We start from the raw sequence: 16,307 nt of genomic DNA on the forward strand, positions 1-16,307 counted from the left end.
ATTCTACGTTGTTGCTAAAGGTTGTCACAACGATGTCATAAGGTTGCCATTTAAACATCATGAGGGTCGCATGCTTTAGGTTGTGCTTAGGTGGCGTGGACGACCACTGTACAACATTTACTGGTCACAGCTGAATCAGTTTAAATTTCAACAAGCCGTCGTCTCATTCATCAACGACCGAGGAGACGTGAGTATTGCTTTATGTCTTCTTGCTAAATAAGATACGTAAATCGTGAATATTCAAACAAACCTACGATTTCGACAACAATCTGTTCCAACATTACACACACACACAAAAGCCGTAATTATTACGAGGAAGTAACATTTCGGCAATCCGTTAACGGACGGCAACAACATTAAAATCATTATGTTAAATCTCTCGATAAAACATTTCCTGATTATTTACCTACGCCTTGTCTTTAGTCAAATGGACAATAATGTTTTTGAACTTCAGTTTTCTCCATATCCATCGTGATCAGTTAGTATACTTCATCACACGAGCCGACCCACTTTTTACAAAACACACAAAATAACTTTTAAAAACAAAACATCTCTGTGCAGATTGCGTCCCGTTAAAGGAAGAGTTCACTCAAAAATGATATGTACTCACGAATTATTTGCCCTGTAAGTAATAAGTGATTCCAAACCTTTAGGTTTCTTTATTCTGTTGAACACTAAAGACTGTAAGCATTTGCTTTCATAGTAGGAAAAGACTATGGAATTAAATAGTTACAGTTTTCCAGCTTTATTTAATATATCTTCTTTATTGTTTAGCAGAAAAAAGCTAAATAAGTTTGCAAACAAATAAAGGATGAGGCTAAAATGGCAGAATTGTCAGTTTTGGGTGAGCTATCCCTATAAGTTAAAGTATATAAATTAATGTTCATATGCCTAATTAATATAGATAGTAATTAAAAGGTCTGCTAGTCTAAATTTCTATTTTGATTGGTCTTTTGATGTTTTATTTAAAACCCACTCTTTTTTTTGCTCAACAGGCTATTTTTACATGGAGGTAATCTTCTATTGATAATTTCTGGATTTTATTTATGCGTAAGTTGCATAAAACTCTATTGTTTAATCACTCACTGTTGTTTTCAAATTACTCATGTAACTTGTCTTTCAAAATGTTTTCAGCTGTTGAATTCACCTCAGATCAGTGTTGCTGTAATTCCTGATCTATGGAAAGAAGAATTGAATAAGGTAAGAAGTACACTACTCTATTTACTATTAAATGTAGTTATGTTACCTAAAACAGCATGTCCATAGTGTGGAAAATAGATCATGCTTATGAAAAATTACTTTATTATTTTGTACAGCTGTTATTGAAATGATACTAAGTTTAACATTCCATTTACAGCGAGCAACGCCACAACTACAGGGCCTGTTCTTTCTCTACTCATAATTTAAGTAAGTATTCGGAGACTAACTCTGACTTCTGTTAACTCAAAACTGTTTTCACTGTATCTCTAAATTTATTTAATTGTATGTAATTTTGGTATATGATATATTATTAAAACATTAAAATAAAGTAGGCTACATAATTACTCTGGAGATTTTATATGTAATGAAATTACAATAAATGTCTGAAACTTCAATAACTTGCTAGTTATAGTCATTTCCTGTGTAGTGCTGTTGTGTCAAGCTCTGATCTGTCCTCTCTTGTTCATTGCCTATTTTGACTTGTGTCTGCTGTGGATCTCTGAAGCTGGATTATCCGTTGAATTTGTTTCTTCCTCTGACTGCTTTCTCCATACCAACAACTACGACTGGTCTTCAGCTGCGCTCCCCGGTCTGCTGTATTCTCCAGTCCAGAGTTTCACTGCCCAGTGTTTGAATTTTAATTTATATATTTATTTATATATTTATTTACATTTTAATGATTTCTTGTTTACTTTTCTTGTTTGTTTACCCTTTAGTTTAATTTATATATATATACTTTTATATATTTATATATATATAATCTAAACTTTATTTTATACTGTTTGCTTATAATTAGATACTGTATGTGTACTGTATGTATAAAATTTTGTGAAATATATAATAAAAAGTTTGATTATTAATTTGTGTGGCATTTTTACACTTTAAAGTTTACACATGCAGTTGTTAAATTAAATAGGAAAAATAAATGAACAATATTTCATATTAAGCAATACTGGAAAATAATTGCTGCTTATCCTGTATTCTAGGCAGTATTGATAAACTGCCACAAAAAATATTAATACAAGTAGTAAGAACGCCGCCTCGCTGTTGCTGAATGTCGCACGACAACGTTGCTACAGCCTTCTCTCGTCTTACATTTCTACGTTGTGACAATGTAGCGAGCACGTAAGCGGCAACGTTGCCTTTAAAAAAATACAACGTTGTGCAGACATTGCTACAACGTAAATGTGTTTGTTGGGGTACCTGGGCAAGGTAGTGGGACAAGGACAGGTGCGTCCAGTGAGGGCGAAGGTGCAGGCGATAGATGAATATCCGGTGCCTGTCACTAAGAAAGAATTAATGCGCTTTTTGGGACTTGTAGGGTTTTACCGCTGTTTTTGTAGAAACTTTTCCACAGTGGTTGCCCCTTTAACTGATCTGCTTAAGTCCAAAGCTTTATTTGTGTGGTCCGAGTCTTGTCAAACTGCGTTCGATGCAGTGAAGGCGTTGCTTACGTCAGCACCAGTCCTGATGGCTCCCCGGCTAGGAGAACCATTTAAGATTATGGTGGATGCCAGTAAAGAGGGAGCGGGTGCAGTGTTGGTTCAAGAGGATGATGTGGGCATCGAGCGTCCGGTTTGTTTTTTCTCACGAAAATTCAATAGTTATCAACGGAATTATTCTACCATCGAAAAAGAAGCGCTCGCATTAATTTGGGCTCTCCAACACTTTGAGGTGTATGTGGGAGGAGATAGTTCACCTTTAACGATTTATAGCGATCATAATCCTCTTACCTTTTTGCACTCGCTTAAAAATCCTAACCAACGGCTTATGCGCTGGTGCTTGTTTCTCCAACCTTTTCATTTGGACATTCGGCACTTAAAAGGCTCTGAGAATATAGTGGCCGACGCCCTGTCTAGGGCCCCCTTGTAAATATGGGTTTGTATTCACTTTCTTTTTATTATGCACATGTTTATGGTTTATTGTATGGAAACGTTGTTTCCTGTTTATGGGGGAGGGTGTGACGCCTGCTGCGCTGTCATTTGTCTTCCGTGTCTGTCTGTGTGTCTGTTTTGCTCCCTCTACAGATGCGCTGTAACATTGCGGGGCATAATCAGGTGGATGGGGAACACCTGAGTCTAAGTGAGCGCTCCTTTATCAGCGTCCTGCCACTGTTTGGGAGTCTGATTCTTCCGGCTAAGGGTTGGGACGGAGACCAGCGGCGTGCGAGTTGGCGGGGCGTTCTTGCCTAATGTTTGATCACAGTGGGCTTAAATAAAACTTTTGTAACGTGATTTTTGGCTTCCCCCTCTTATTTTTTACTTGTTTCGCCCCGAGGGCGTAACATATATATATATATATATATATATATATATATATATATATATATATATATGTATATGTGTGTGTATGTATATGGATTTGTGTAGTGTGCTGTATCTATGCATGTGCTCACCGGTCTGCAACACTGGCAGGTTTGATCTTCTGGATGGTGATGACCTGTTTGTTCCTGTAGAGGGAGGTAGAGAGACTGAGACCCAGAACTGAGCCTGCGGAGCGAGCAATATCCACCTGAAGCGGCCCAGAGGACTTCTGCACTGAATCTGATGATAGCAGCCCAGAACACACCCAGAGAGATGAAAACAAGAAAAGATGTTTCATTTTTCATTTCAAAAATAGAAAATGCCATATTTCTAAATTTTGACCAAAACAAACATTTATTTGTTTTTATGAGGCTGTTAAAATTTACATATTTTGAAGAGTAAATTTATCTGAACAAAATTACAGTAAGATTTTTTTAACATAATTTTGTTTACATTTAATTTTTACATAATTTACACATTTTTAAGCGTGAATTTACACAAAATATTTTTTTAATAGTGAATTTATCTGAACAAAACTACAGTAAGATTGTGCCCCTGGACAACAAAATGTACATATTGTTTCTACATAATTTAACTTTATTTATTTTTTACATAATTTACACATTTTTAAGCGTAAATTTACACAAAATGTAATATATATAATATATTTTTATATTATATATATTTTTATTTTATAATATATTTTATATAATAATTTTTTTATATATATATAATTTTTGCTTCATTTACATATTTTGAGAGTAAATTTATATGAACAAAATTACAGTAAAATTGGGACCCTGGACAACACAATTTACAGATTTTTTTTTTTTTTTTGAGAATTTTTACATAATTTGCATATTTGTAAGAGTGAATTTATCCCATCAAAATGCGAGTAAAACCGTAATCCTGGACCACAAAACCAGCAGATATATTTGTAGGAATAACCAACTATACAATGTATCGATCAAAACTATAGATTTTTTATTTATGCCCAAAATCATTAGAATATTAAGCAAAGATCCATAAAATTTCATAATGTTCCATAAAGCCATTTTGTCAATTTGCTATTGCAAATTAATAAATTAATATATTTAAATTTATTTATCAGTAAGAACTTACTGTGAAAACTATAAAGGTGATTTTCTCAATAGATTTTTGAACACTCAGACTTCCAAATTAAAATTTTTCAGCCAAACACTGTCTAATACAAAAAACCATACATCAATACAAACTTATTTATCATCAGCTTTCGTGTGATTTATAAATCTATATTTCCAAAAATTGGCAATTATGACACAATAATGAAATACTATTCGATTATTGTGTTTAATTCGAACAAAGAAGAAATCTAAATGTAAATCTCATGTGACATAATAAATACCTTTATTTCCCCTTTTGTTCTTTTAAAGGTGCTGTATGTAAGCTTTTGACTCTTCTAAAGCATAAAAATGCCATAATATTCATGTTTATTAATTTATTTATATATAGCTCTTTTTACAATATGTTTGCAGATATTTAAGATTAAGTGAACATTCTTGTTTATCTGAAAAACATTGTTAAAGTCTGATATTCTGCTTTGAAAATGTGAGCCAGAGTTTACACACCCCTTAAAGGCACCCCTGCATTAGCTAATAGATATCCTGAAAACTAAGGCCCCGTTTACACTGCCAGTTAAATGTGACCCAATTCCGATTTTTGCTATGTGATACAGATGGGATCTGTTCTATGACCGTTTAAACGCGAAAAAAACACATGCATTCGGATATTCAGAGATCTGTTTCAGGCCTCCTTAATATGTGGAAATAAATCAGATATAGATCGGATCTGTGACAATGCGACTGTCATGTAAACCGGCAGATCGGATTTATTGAGGCATTCTGTTCTGTACACCATTAAACTTGAGACAGTGTGGTGCTTCTCCACGGTTTAAATGACAGAAAGAAGAGCGTGTGTGGAGATGCCGACAAGTTAAACAACATCAGAGGAAACACAGAGGAGGAAAGTGGTCAGTCGCCACAATTTGCTCCCACCAGACCTGAGACCTCTCTCGTACCCACACATTTTTCTGAATGGTGGAGGACATCATAAAGCATGTAAACAATTTGCGCAAGCTGCAATGACGGCCCTTTCCCGCCTCAAAATCATTTTAAATGTGGGCGAACTTCGTGTTATAGCTTTTTGTCGCTATTAATACACGCACTGCGGGCTACACATAGAACAACTTTATTCTCGCACACAGGCAAAGGCAACATCTTCAACTACACACACACATCAGGGCCATACCATTACATAAACTGCGTGGGGGTAAATCAGGACTAAACCATTCACTGCTTATACTACACTTCGCATATTTCGCAGAGCTAAAAACAAGACAATTTCCTCCATCGTAGCTAGTGTGGCACAGATGCTAGAACCCGCCTTTATGCATGCGCGACATCATAAATTGGATGGCAAGTGTAAACGCATGAATTGGATATGGGTCACAATTAAAACAACGTGTAAACAGACAGGCAGATATAGGCAACAAATCGGAATTGGGCATCAAGACCTGACAGTATAGACCTTTTGCATGGCTGCTGCAAGGAGGGCGCCATAGCGACCAGCGTCTTCTGGTAGAATGCTAAAAACTTCCGTTTACAGCGTGTACAACTGGTAATTTGCGCTCCGAAAATGGGTTTCAATAGCGTTTTTAATGGATAACAGTGTTTTTGTGACACACAACTTAGAAATGTGTCTGTTAAAGCAGTTATAATCTGTCACATGTGGTTCAAGCGCGTCAGAAATATGAGAAAAACGTTCTCCTAGTTCACGTGTCTGCCGTAAGAAATAACAGTGTGTGTGTGTGTGTGCATTCCCGGCCTGTCAGCTGTTAGCTCAGCGGCTCTTTAACACACACACACACACACAGAGAGAGAGAGAGAGAGAGAGAGAGAAAAAAATAAAATAAAAAATCCTGGACTCCTAAGGAAAAGAGAATATGTCAACAGTGTGACACAAACCAAATAGAGGATGAGACACACTTCCTTCTGTTTTGCCCCAAATACACCACGACTAGAGAAATATTTTTCCCCCAATTTGAAACATTGATCAATTCATTTTTTAATTTTAATGACTCAGAAAAACTTTACCATATACTCGGAGAGGACGAATTGACATTTAGACTAGCTGCAAAATATGTATATACCCTACACACCATAAGAAATGGTTAATGTAAATTTGTGTCTTATTTAAATAATTTAAACTTTTTACTATTATTATTATTATATTTATCAAATGTTTTTTTTTGTGTCATTATATCTTATTTGTATTACTATTAATTATTATTTTCAATGGTTTTAATATGTTTCATATTTGAAATGCTTTGGCAATACTGTATTTAATGTCATGCCAATAAAGCAACTTGAACTGAACTTGAACTGAACTGAGAGAGAGAGAGAGAGAGAGAGAGAGAGAGAGAGAGAGAAAGAGAGAGAGAGAGAGACAGACAGACAGACAGACAGACAGACAAGAGGAAGTGAGAGAGCAAACCAGAGTACTGGCATGAAACTTAACAGGTATGAAAGTCGTGCAATTTACAAAAATGACCAATAAAAGTCTGTTATTGATCCTCTGCTGGCTGATTTGCTGATCATTCTAATCGCGAGCCATTTGTGTTTTATTCCATGTGTTGTTTTTACCACGGTTTGTGTTTTTCTGTCATTTCGAAATGACACTAGCCTATATTTTCACTTTGTCACAGTTATTAAATCAGTGTGTCAGTGGCATAGTACAGGCTATGTGTGTGTGTCAAACATTTTGGTGGACTACATTTGTTTGGGCTGGTTATATATTTGAAATAAAGAGAAAATGTTGACTTTAGCGATGACGAGGCTTCATTTAAACTGCAGAAGATGCCGTCTGACAACGAGGGGAAAATGCCTCACAGCAGCTGTTTTCCATCCTATTAGATCGCATTTCTTTAAATGATCAGTCCAGGAGATGGTGCTGATGGACAACAGTATTAGTTCAAAGAGGATAAAAGCAGGTAAAGTAGACTTAAACTATCGTGTCCAAATGTGACTGTTTACACGCATCAGCTGCCGACCGGAAGTTCTTCGCATTCTCCTTGTGCATACGCGCAAAGCATAATGGGTAATTTTGCGTTCCAAGAAAAAGGTCTATAAACGGGGCCTAACAATACTGATACTAACATCTATAAAACTATATTTTATTCTTATGGGATCTTTAAAGGATCTTGGATCTAATTCACGTTTGGGTTTTTTCTTTTTTGCAAGCTTTGAAAATATTCACTGAAGGTTAGAATAGAAACCTGGCCAACGACAAACTAAAAGTATGTTAGGAGTATAAAGCGTGCACAGCAGAAGCTGCAATCATTTGTTCTTTGGACATTTCTTATAGTGCAATCCAGCTCTTATTAAGACAAATGCCATTCAGGAGAAGCAAAAGAGACCTCATCGTTTTGTTTTTTCTCGCTCCTATGGGACTCTAGATGGAAATGGAATATGTTTCTACTCTAATTAGGGCCACATGAGAGTATCTGTGCATACAAGCATACTCAAGTGTGTGTGTGTGTGTGTGTGTGCTCGTGCTCATCTGTGTGTCTGCTCACCCATGACCATGATGTCGTACTCGATGAGGAAGAAAGCCTCCTGGCTGCTCTGCATGATCAGAGTCAGAGCGTCAGCATGTTTCTGTCTGTTCACCGCAACACCGTTCACACTCAACACGCGGTCGCCTGCGCGCAAGGTTCCCTCTCTGACAGACGGAGAAACATGGAGAGACAGCAGCATGAGGACAGGTGAATGCAGACGTGCACTCCAAAATAAAAGCATCTCTTTTGCATGGACTATTTTAAGTGTCCTTATTCGGATGTTAACATTACCTTTCATGCGGTGCGTTATGCAGACGTTTGCGAACACAAAAGGTGTGCAATAAAATGGATTTTGATTCTGAACTGCCTGAAACGAGTCCTCTGTAATATGCCCTGCTTACTTCTTGCACAAATCTACATAAATACATTTGTAATGAATATAATTGACTGCTAGTACAAATGTATAAATGTACAGTGTCAGTTGAAGTCAGAATTATTAGGCTTACTGAATTACTTGCCTTCCTGTTTATTTTTTTGCCCAATTTCTGTTAATATAGTAAGTTTTATAGTAGTTTTAACAGCTCATTTCTAATAAATTATTTATTTTATCTTTGTTATGATGACAGCAAACAATATTTTACTATATTATGTTATTATTTATAATATGTATTTTTCAAGACACTCCTATACAGCTTAAAGTGACATTTAAAGGCTTAACTGGGTTAATTGGGTTAACTAGGCAGGTTAGAGTAATTAGGAAAGTATTGTATAATGCTGGTTTGTTCTGTAGACCAATGGTTCTCAAAGTGGGGGTTGGGACCCCCCGAGGGGTCGCGGGACAATGAAGGGGGGGGTCGCCTGGTGTTTTCCAAAAATCTGTTTATTTTTATTAAACCATAAGAATAACCATATTTTATCCATAACCTTCTGAAGAGAAAAAATTGTCGTTTATACCATACATAGTTACTATAGTAGCTTATAGTTACTACTTCTATTGGATTGCAACCCCTGGGGTAATTACATTGTATTAAAGACACAGCAATAGCGTCAGATGCAGCAGATTTCATAACACCCGGTTAAACTTTGAGGCCCACTTCCAGCTCTCATACATTAAAAAAATTAAAAGAAGAATAGACTTGGGTCCATTGGTGTGTGTGCGCCATTGCATGCAAGGTTTCTGTATTTATAACCACCTCAGAGGATATTGGGGGTCGCGAGTCACTGGCATTGACATTTTGGCGGTCGCGGCCTGAAAAGTTTGGGAACCCCTGCTGTAGACTATCGGAAAAAAATTGCTTTAAGGGGCTAATAATTATGACCTTAAAATGGGTTTTAAAAAATTAAAAACTGCTTTTTATCTAGCTCAAATAAAACTAATAAGACTTTCTCCAGACATACTGTGAAAATTTCCTTGCTCTGTTAAACATCATTTGGGAAATGTAAAAAAAAAAAAAAAAAAATTCAAAGGGGGCTAATTCTGATTTCAACTGTCTGTCTGTCTGTCTGTCTGTCTGTCTGTCTGTCTGTCTATCCATCCATCCATCCGACTCAGACTCCTTTCAGGCAGTTCAGAATCAAAATGCATTTATTGCAGACCTTTTATATTCACAAACATCTGCATTGAACACCACATGAAAGGTAATATTATAAACATTGCAATAAAGGTGCCCAAATTAGCTCTGCTTTGATCCTTGTAGTTGTAGTTGAGACTGGAGGAGTTTGGTTTGTGTTGACATCCCATTATAGAAATCTGATAAACATCCCTGACAAAAGTCTTGTAGTCCATCCAAGTTTTAGGAACAACAAATAATAGCTTGACTTCCTAGTTGACCATTTGGTATCAGAAGTGGCTTATATGAAAGGCAAAGGCCTCTAGATCAGGGGTGCTCAACCTTGAGATCTACCTTCCTGCAGAGTTTAGCTCCAACTCTGAGCTAATGCAACCAAACCAACAAAATAGGATCTGAAGGAGCACATGGTAATTAAAGACAGGTGTGTTTGATCAAGGTTGCAGGTGAGCTCTGCAGGAAGGTAGATCTCCAGGAACAGGGTTGAGCACCCCTGCTCGAGATTATGTTTATTTGATCAAAATAAAATATTATGATGTCTTGATTATTAATTATTTAATTAGGACAGTAATGTCTGACTTTGCTTAGACAAAAGTCTTGTCACTTAACAGAAATAATGTACAGTATTGAATATAAAGTCAAGCTGCAGTGGAAAAAGTGTTAATATTGTGTCTGACTCCCATGAGCTTGGAGGACTGCATCCATACATCTCTGCAATGTTTTCATATTTGTGTGTGGAGCGTGAAAGTGTGTGTGTGTGTTATCTGCTCTTGTATATGTGTGTAAGTTCATATGCATGTGTGTGTTTCATCTGCTCGTGTGTGTTTGTGTGTGTGTTCTTATGCATGTGTGTTTTGTCTGCTCTTGTGTGTGTGTGTGAGTTCATATGCATGTGTGTTTCATCTGCTCGTGTGTGTGTGTGTGCGTGCGTGTGTGTGTGTGTGCGCAGTGTGAGTTCATATGTATGTGTTTCGTCTGCTCTTGTGTGTGTGTGTGAGTTCACATGCATGTGTGCGTTTCATCTGCTCGTGTGTGTTTGTGTGTGTGTACTTTTGCATATGTGTTTTATCTGCTCTTGTATGTGTGTGTGTGTTCTTATGCATATGTGTTTTATCTGCTCTTGTATGTGTGTGTGTGTGTGCGTGTGTGTGCGAGTGTGTGTCTGTGTGTAGTGTGAGTTCGTATGCATGCGTTTAGTCTGCTCCCATATGTGTGCAGTATGAGTTCATATCCATGTGTGTGTATTAACTGTTCTTGTGTGTGTTTGTGTGTGTAGTGTGAGTTAATATGCATGTGTGTTTTGTCTGCTCTTGTGTGTGTGTGTGTAGTGTGAGTTAATATGCATGTGTGTTTCATCTGCTCTTGTGTGTGTGTGTGTGTGTGAGTTCATATGCATGTGTGTTTCATCTGCTCGTGCGTGTGTGTGTGTGTGCGCAGTGTGAGTTCATATGTATGTGTTTCGTCTGTTCTTGTGTGTGTGTGTGAGTTCACATGCATGTGTGCGTTTCATCTGCTCGTGTGTGTTTGTGTGTGTGTACTTTTGCATATGTGTTTTATCTGCTCTTGTATGTGTGTGTGTGTTCTTATGCATATGTGTTTTATCTGCTCTTGTATGTGTGTGTGTGTGTGCGTGTGTGTGCGAGTGTGTGTCTGTGTGTAGTGTGAGTTCGTATGCATGCGTTTAGTCTGCTCCCATATGTGTGCAGTATGAGTTCATATCCATGTGTGTGTATTAACTGTTCTTGTGTGTGTTTGTGTGTGTAGTGTGAGTTAATATGCATGTGTGTTTTGTCTGCTCTTGTGTGTGTGTGTGTAGTGTGAGTTAATATGCATGTGTGTTTCATCTGCTCTTGTGTGTGTGTGTGTGTGTGAGTTCATATGCATGTGTGTTTCATCTGCTCGTGCGTGTGTGTGTGTGTGCGCAGTGTGAGTTCATATGTATGTGTTTCGTCTGTTCTTGTGTGTGTGTGTGAGTTCACATGCATGTGTGCGTTTCATCTGCTCGTGTGTGTTTGTGTGTGTGTACTTTTGCATATGTGTTTTATCTGCTCTTGTATGTGTGTGTGTGTTCTTATGCATATGTGTTTTATCTGCTCTTGTATGTGTGTGTGTGTGTGCGTGTGTGTGCGAGTGTGTGTCTGTGTGTAGTGTGAGTTCGTATGCATGCGTTTAGTCTGCTCCCATATGTGTGCAGTATGAGTTCATATCCATGTGTGTGTATTAACTGTTCTTGTGTGTGTTTGTGTGTGTAGTGTGAGTTAATATGCATGTGTGTTTTGTCTGCTCTTGTGTGTGTGTGTGTAGTGTGAGTTAATATGCATGTGTGTTTCATCTGCTCTTGTGTGTGTGTGTGTGTGTGAGTTCATATGCATGTGTGTTTCATCTGCTCGTGTGTGTGTGTGTGTGTGAGCAGTGTGAGTTCATATGTATGTGTTTCGTCTGCTCTTGTGTGTGTGTGTGTGTGTGTGTGTGTGTGTGTGTGTGTGTGAGTTCATATGCATGTGTGTTTCATCTGCTCGTGTGTGTGTGTGTGTGTGTGTGCGTGTGTGCGCAGTGTGAGTTCATATGTATGTGTTTCGTCTGCTCTTGTGTGTGTATGTGTGTGCGCAGTGTGAATTTCATATGCATGCGTGTGTGTTTAGTCTGCTCTTATATGTGTGCAGTGTGAGTTCAAATGTGTGTGTGCATCGCCTGTACTTGCATGTGTGTGTGTGTGTGTGTGTGTGTGTGTGTGCAGTATGAATTCACATGCATGTGTGTTTAGTCTGCTCTCATGTGCGTGTGTGTGTGTGTGTGTGTGTGCTTCAGGCTGTGTTCTACCCTTCTCACTCATTCTAATGTCATCAGCCTATGCTTCAGCGAACATGTGTGCCTTCAGAACCAGCTTACAGGCTTCACTGATCACTCACACACTAAATATACAGCACGCTCTCATAATGTGCATCAAATCACCATCAAAATAATAGAGAAATATCATATTCATCACCGGTTCAAAAGTGTGCGATAAGTATGATTGTTTATTGTTTTTGTTTTTAAACCAAGCCTTTCTGCTCGAAAAAAAGATATAGTAAAAACTATGCATTATAACAATTTAAAATAACCATCGTCTTATTAAATGTAGTTTAAATTGTACTTATTCCAAGAGTTGGTAAAAATATATGGATATATGATACATGATCCTTCACAAATCATTGTAATATGATAATTTGATGATAAAGAAAGATCTATTATAGGGCGGCGTGGTGGTGCAGTGGGTAGCACTATTGGCTCACAGCAAGAAGGTCGCTGGTTCAAGCCTTGGCTAGGTCAGTTTGCACTTCTGTGTGGAGTTTGCATGTTCTCCCTGTGTTGGCATGGGTTTCCTGTGGGCGCTCCGGTTTACCCCACAACTCCAGAGGCATGCGCTATAGGGAAATTGTGTAAGCTAAGTTGTCCACAGTGTACGTGTGTGAATAAGAGTGTTTCCCAGTGATGGGGATAAGTTGGTGGTTTATTCCGCTGTGGCGACCCCTGATTAATAAAGGGACTGAGCCGAAAAGAAAATGAATGAATGAAACATCTATTATTATTATTATTATTATTATTATTATGTTTTTAGGGTCCTTCAAATCTTGTGAAAACTGTGATACAGTACCATTTAAAATAGATAAAAATAAATAAATAGATATCAAATAAACAAATATATAAATAAATAAATAAATAAATGCAAAAAAAATAAAAGTAAATAAATACATAAATAAAACAAATAAATAAATAAAGAGAAAATAAAAATAAATAAATGAATAAAAATAAATAAATACATAAATAAAAAATAAATAAATAGAAAATAAACAAATAGAAAATTATAAATAAATATACATAAATAAATGCATAAACAGAAAATAAATAAATATATAAATAAAAAATAAACAGAAAAATAAATAAATAGAAAATAAATATATATATATATATATATATATATATATATATATATAAAGTATATATAAAGACAAAAGTAAATACATACATAAAGGAAAGAAAGAAAGAAAGAAAGAAAGAAAGAAAGAAAGAAAGAAAGAAAGAAAGAAAGAAAGAAAGAAAGAAAGAAAGAAAAAGAAATAAATTAATAAATAAATAAAAATAAATAATTAGAAAATAAATAAATAGAAAATAAATAAAAAATAAATAAATGAATACATACATAAATAAAAAAATAAATTAATAAATAAAAGAAAATAAATAAACGGAAAATAAATAAATAAATAGAAAAAATATAAATAAACATAAATAAATCAATAAATATAAATCAATCAATAAAATAGAAAATATATAAATAAATATAAAATAAATAAATAAAAAGATAAATAAATAAATAAATAAATAAATAAATAAATAAACGAATAAAATATTATTTTTAAATAATTGCTGTCATTTTGAACATTTTTTTTCATTAATATATCTTAAAACATAAAATTTATCATAGTTTCCACAAAGCTGTAAAGCAGGAAAATGTTTTCACCTTTAATACATTTTATTAAGAATCTTTAACAATAATTTTCAATAACAATAAAAAAAAAACTGTAAATCAGCATATTAAGATGATTTCTGAAGAATCTCGTGATACTGAAGACTGGAGTAATGATGCTGAAAAGTTAGCATTAAATTACTGTAATAAATTTAAGTTTTAACTACATTCAATAAGAAAACAGTTATTTTAAATTGTAATAATATTTCAGAAATTTGTCCATCTTTGATTAAATAAATTCAACACAAACATCTTACTGCTCTAATGCATTCCGAAATAACTTATGTCTCTCTCTCTCTCTCTCTGTCTCTCTCTCTCTCTCTCTGTCTCTCTCTCTCTCTCTCTCTCTCTCTCAAACACACACACTTTTGCAGGGAGCTTCACAATGATTCATACACATAGTCAGAGCTTCACAATGATTCAGACATTGTAATTAATAAGCAGAGATGCTCTAAAGGGCCTTGTCATTCTGGTATAAACATGTCACACACACACACATACACTCCTACACATATATTATTTGAGTCATTTGCTCTCACCTGTCGGCGGGTCCACCGGGCCTCACATAGGTCACCACTAGAGGTCGAGCTTTATGCCAGTCCTCATGAAATCCCCCTGAAAACATGTGAAACACACACCTGATGTGCCAGCCCGACTGCCTTTAGTCATAAACACACACATTATCTGCTGCCCTTGAGAGTAACATCACACAATGCTTTTGAATAACCTTTTCTGTTCGATAACATTATTAAAAAGCATTTTTGGAGGTCTGCACATGGTGTCCTCAGGTATAAAAAATAGTTTTGTTTCAATATTTAAGGCACAGAGCTGATAAGGGTTGCCAAGTCTGCAGTTTTCCCACGGAATTTGTCTATTTTTAGGCACTTTCTGTGGATAGTTTCTAATTCGGTGGGTTAAAGGTTTGACATATTACACTAATTATATTTATATGGCTGCACTTTATAGTTTTACTCGACCAAATTCATATTCTACCATTCTACCATTGCCCTTCCAGCCGCAACCCATCTCTGGGAAACATCCACACACACATTCACACACACACTCATACACTACGGACAATTTAGCCTACCCAATTCACCTGTACTGCATGTCTTTGGACTGTGGGGGAAACCGGAGCACCCGGAGGAACGCAGGAAGAACATGCAAACTCCACACAGAAACGCCAACTGAGCCTAGGTTCGAACCAGCAACCCAGCGACCTTCTTGCTGTGAGGCGACAGCACTACCAACTGCGCCACTGCCTCGCCTATTACTATTATTATTATTATTAATAAAGTGAAAGTTGGGCGAAGCAGTAACGCAGTTGGTAGTGCTGTCGCCACACAGCAAGAAGGTCGCTGGTTCGAACCTCGGCTCAGTTGGCTTTTCTGTGTGGAGTTTGCATGTTCTCCCTGCGTTCCTCCGGGTGCTCCGGTTTCCCCCACAGTCCAAAGACATGCGGTACAGGTGAATTGGGTAGGCTAAATTGTCCGTAGTGTATGAGTGTGTGTGAATGTGTGTGTGGATGTTTCCCAGAGATGGGTTGCGGCTGGAAGGGCATCCGCTGCGTAAAAAACGGGCTGGATAAGTTGGCGGTTCATTCCGCTGTGGCGACCCCGGATTAATAAAGGGACTAAACCGACTAGAAAAGGAATGAATGAAAGTGATAGTTTACCAAAAACTGAAAATACTGTCATCACTGACTCACCCTTGACTTGTCATAAACTTGTTTGAGTTTCTTTCATCTGAAAGAGCTTGTTTTGAAAAATGTAAAGAAGTCAATGGTAACAGGTTTCTAACATTTTTCAAAATATCTTCTTTTGTATTCAACCGAAAAAAGGAATCATAGCCATTGGAGGGAGTCAATGAGAAAAAAAGACATTTTCGTTTTAGAGTGAACTAGCCCTGTAGTATTTGTTGACTTAGTAACATTAATATTTAAATACCACACACTGTCATCATAAAACACATTATTTAGAAACCTCTACTTATTGAACTTGTATTATTATTTTTAATATAACTTCAAATAATGCTTAGTTTAATTTCAAATGGTCATTGATTACTATTCTCAAATTTACAGTCATAACATCAGCTAAAAAAGTAAAAACACAAGATAGTTTAGTAAAGATGATTCAGTG

General features: G+C 36.3%; 1 protein-coding gene and 1 long non-coding RNA gene across 13 annotated transcripts in view; one reads left to right on the forward strand and one right to left on the reverse strand.

Moving 5' to 3' along the window:
* The window catches only part of grip2a (glutamate receptor interacting protein 2a), a 113,369-nt gene that overhangs the window by 56,242 nt on the left and 40,820 nt on the right, over window positions 1–16,307 (reverse strand). For all 12 annotated transcript variants that reach the window (XR_015497231.1, XR_015497232.1, XR_015497227.1 and 9 more), the window contains 3 exon segments: window positions 14,709–14,784; window positions 8,116–8,261; window positions 3,596–3,743 (listed from right to left, as the gene is read on the reverse strand). Coding sequence is in view for 3 of the 12 variants with exons in the window: in NM_001430888.1 (NP_001417817.1) it covers window positions 3,596–3,743; window positions 8,116–8,261; window positions 14,709–14,784 (370 nt within the window). In the remaining 9 variants the exon portion in view is untranslated.
* LOC147842554 (uncharacterized) lies at window positions 1,076–1,827 on the forward strand. Its single transcript, XR_015497578.1, has 3 exons — window positions 1,076–1,200; window positions 1,358–1,407; window positions 1,706–1,827. It is a non-coding gene; the product is annotated as an uncharacterized LOC147842554 (long non-coding RNA).

This window comes from Danio rerio, chromosome 8, assembly GCF_052040795.2.
Source record: "Danio rerio strain M-AB ecotype USA chromosome 8, GRCz13ab, whole genome shotgun sequence".
Classification (NCBI taxonomy): Eukaryota; Metazoa; Chordata; class Actinopteri; order Cypriniformes; family Danionidae; genus Danio; species Danio rerio.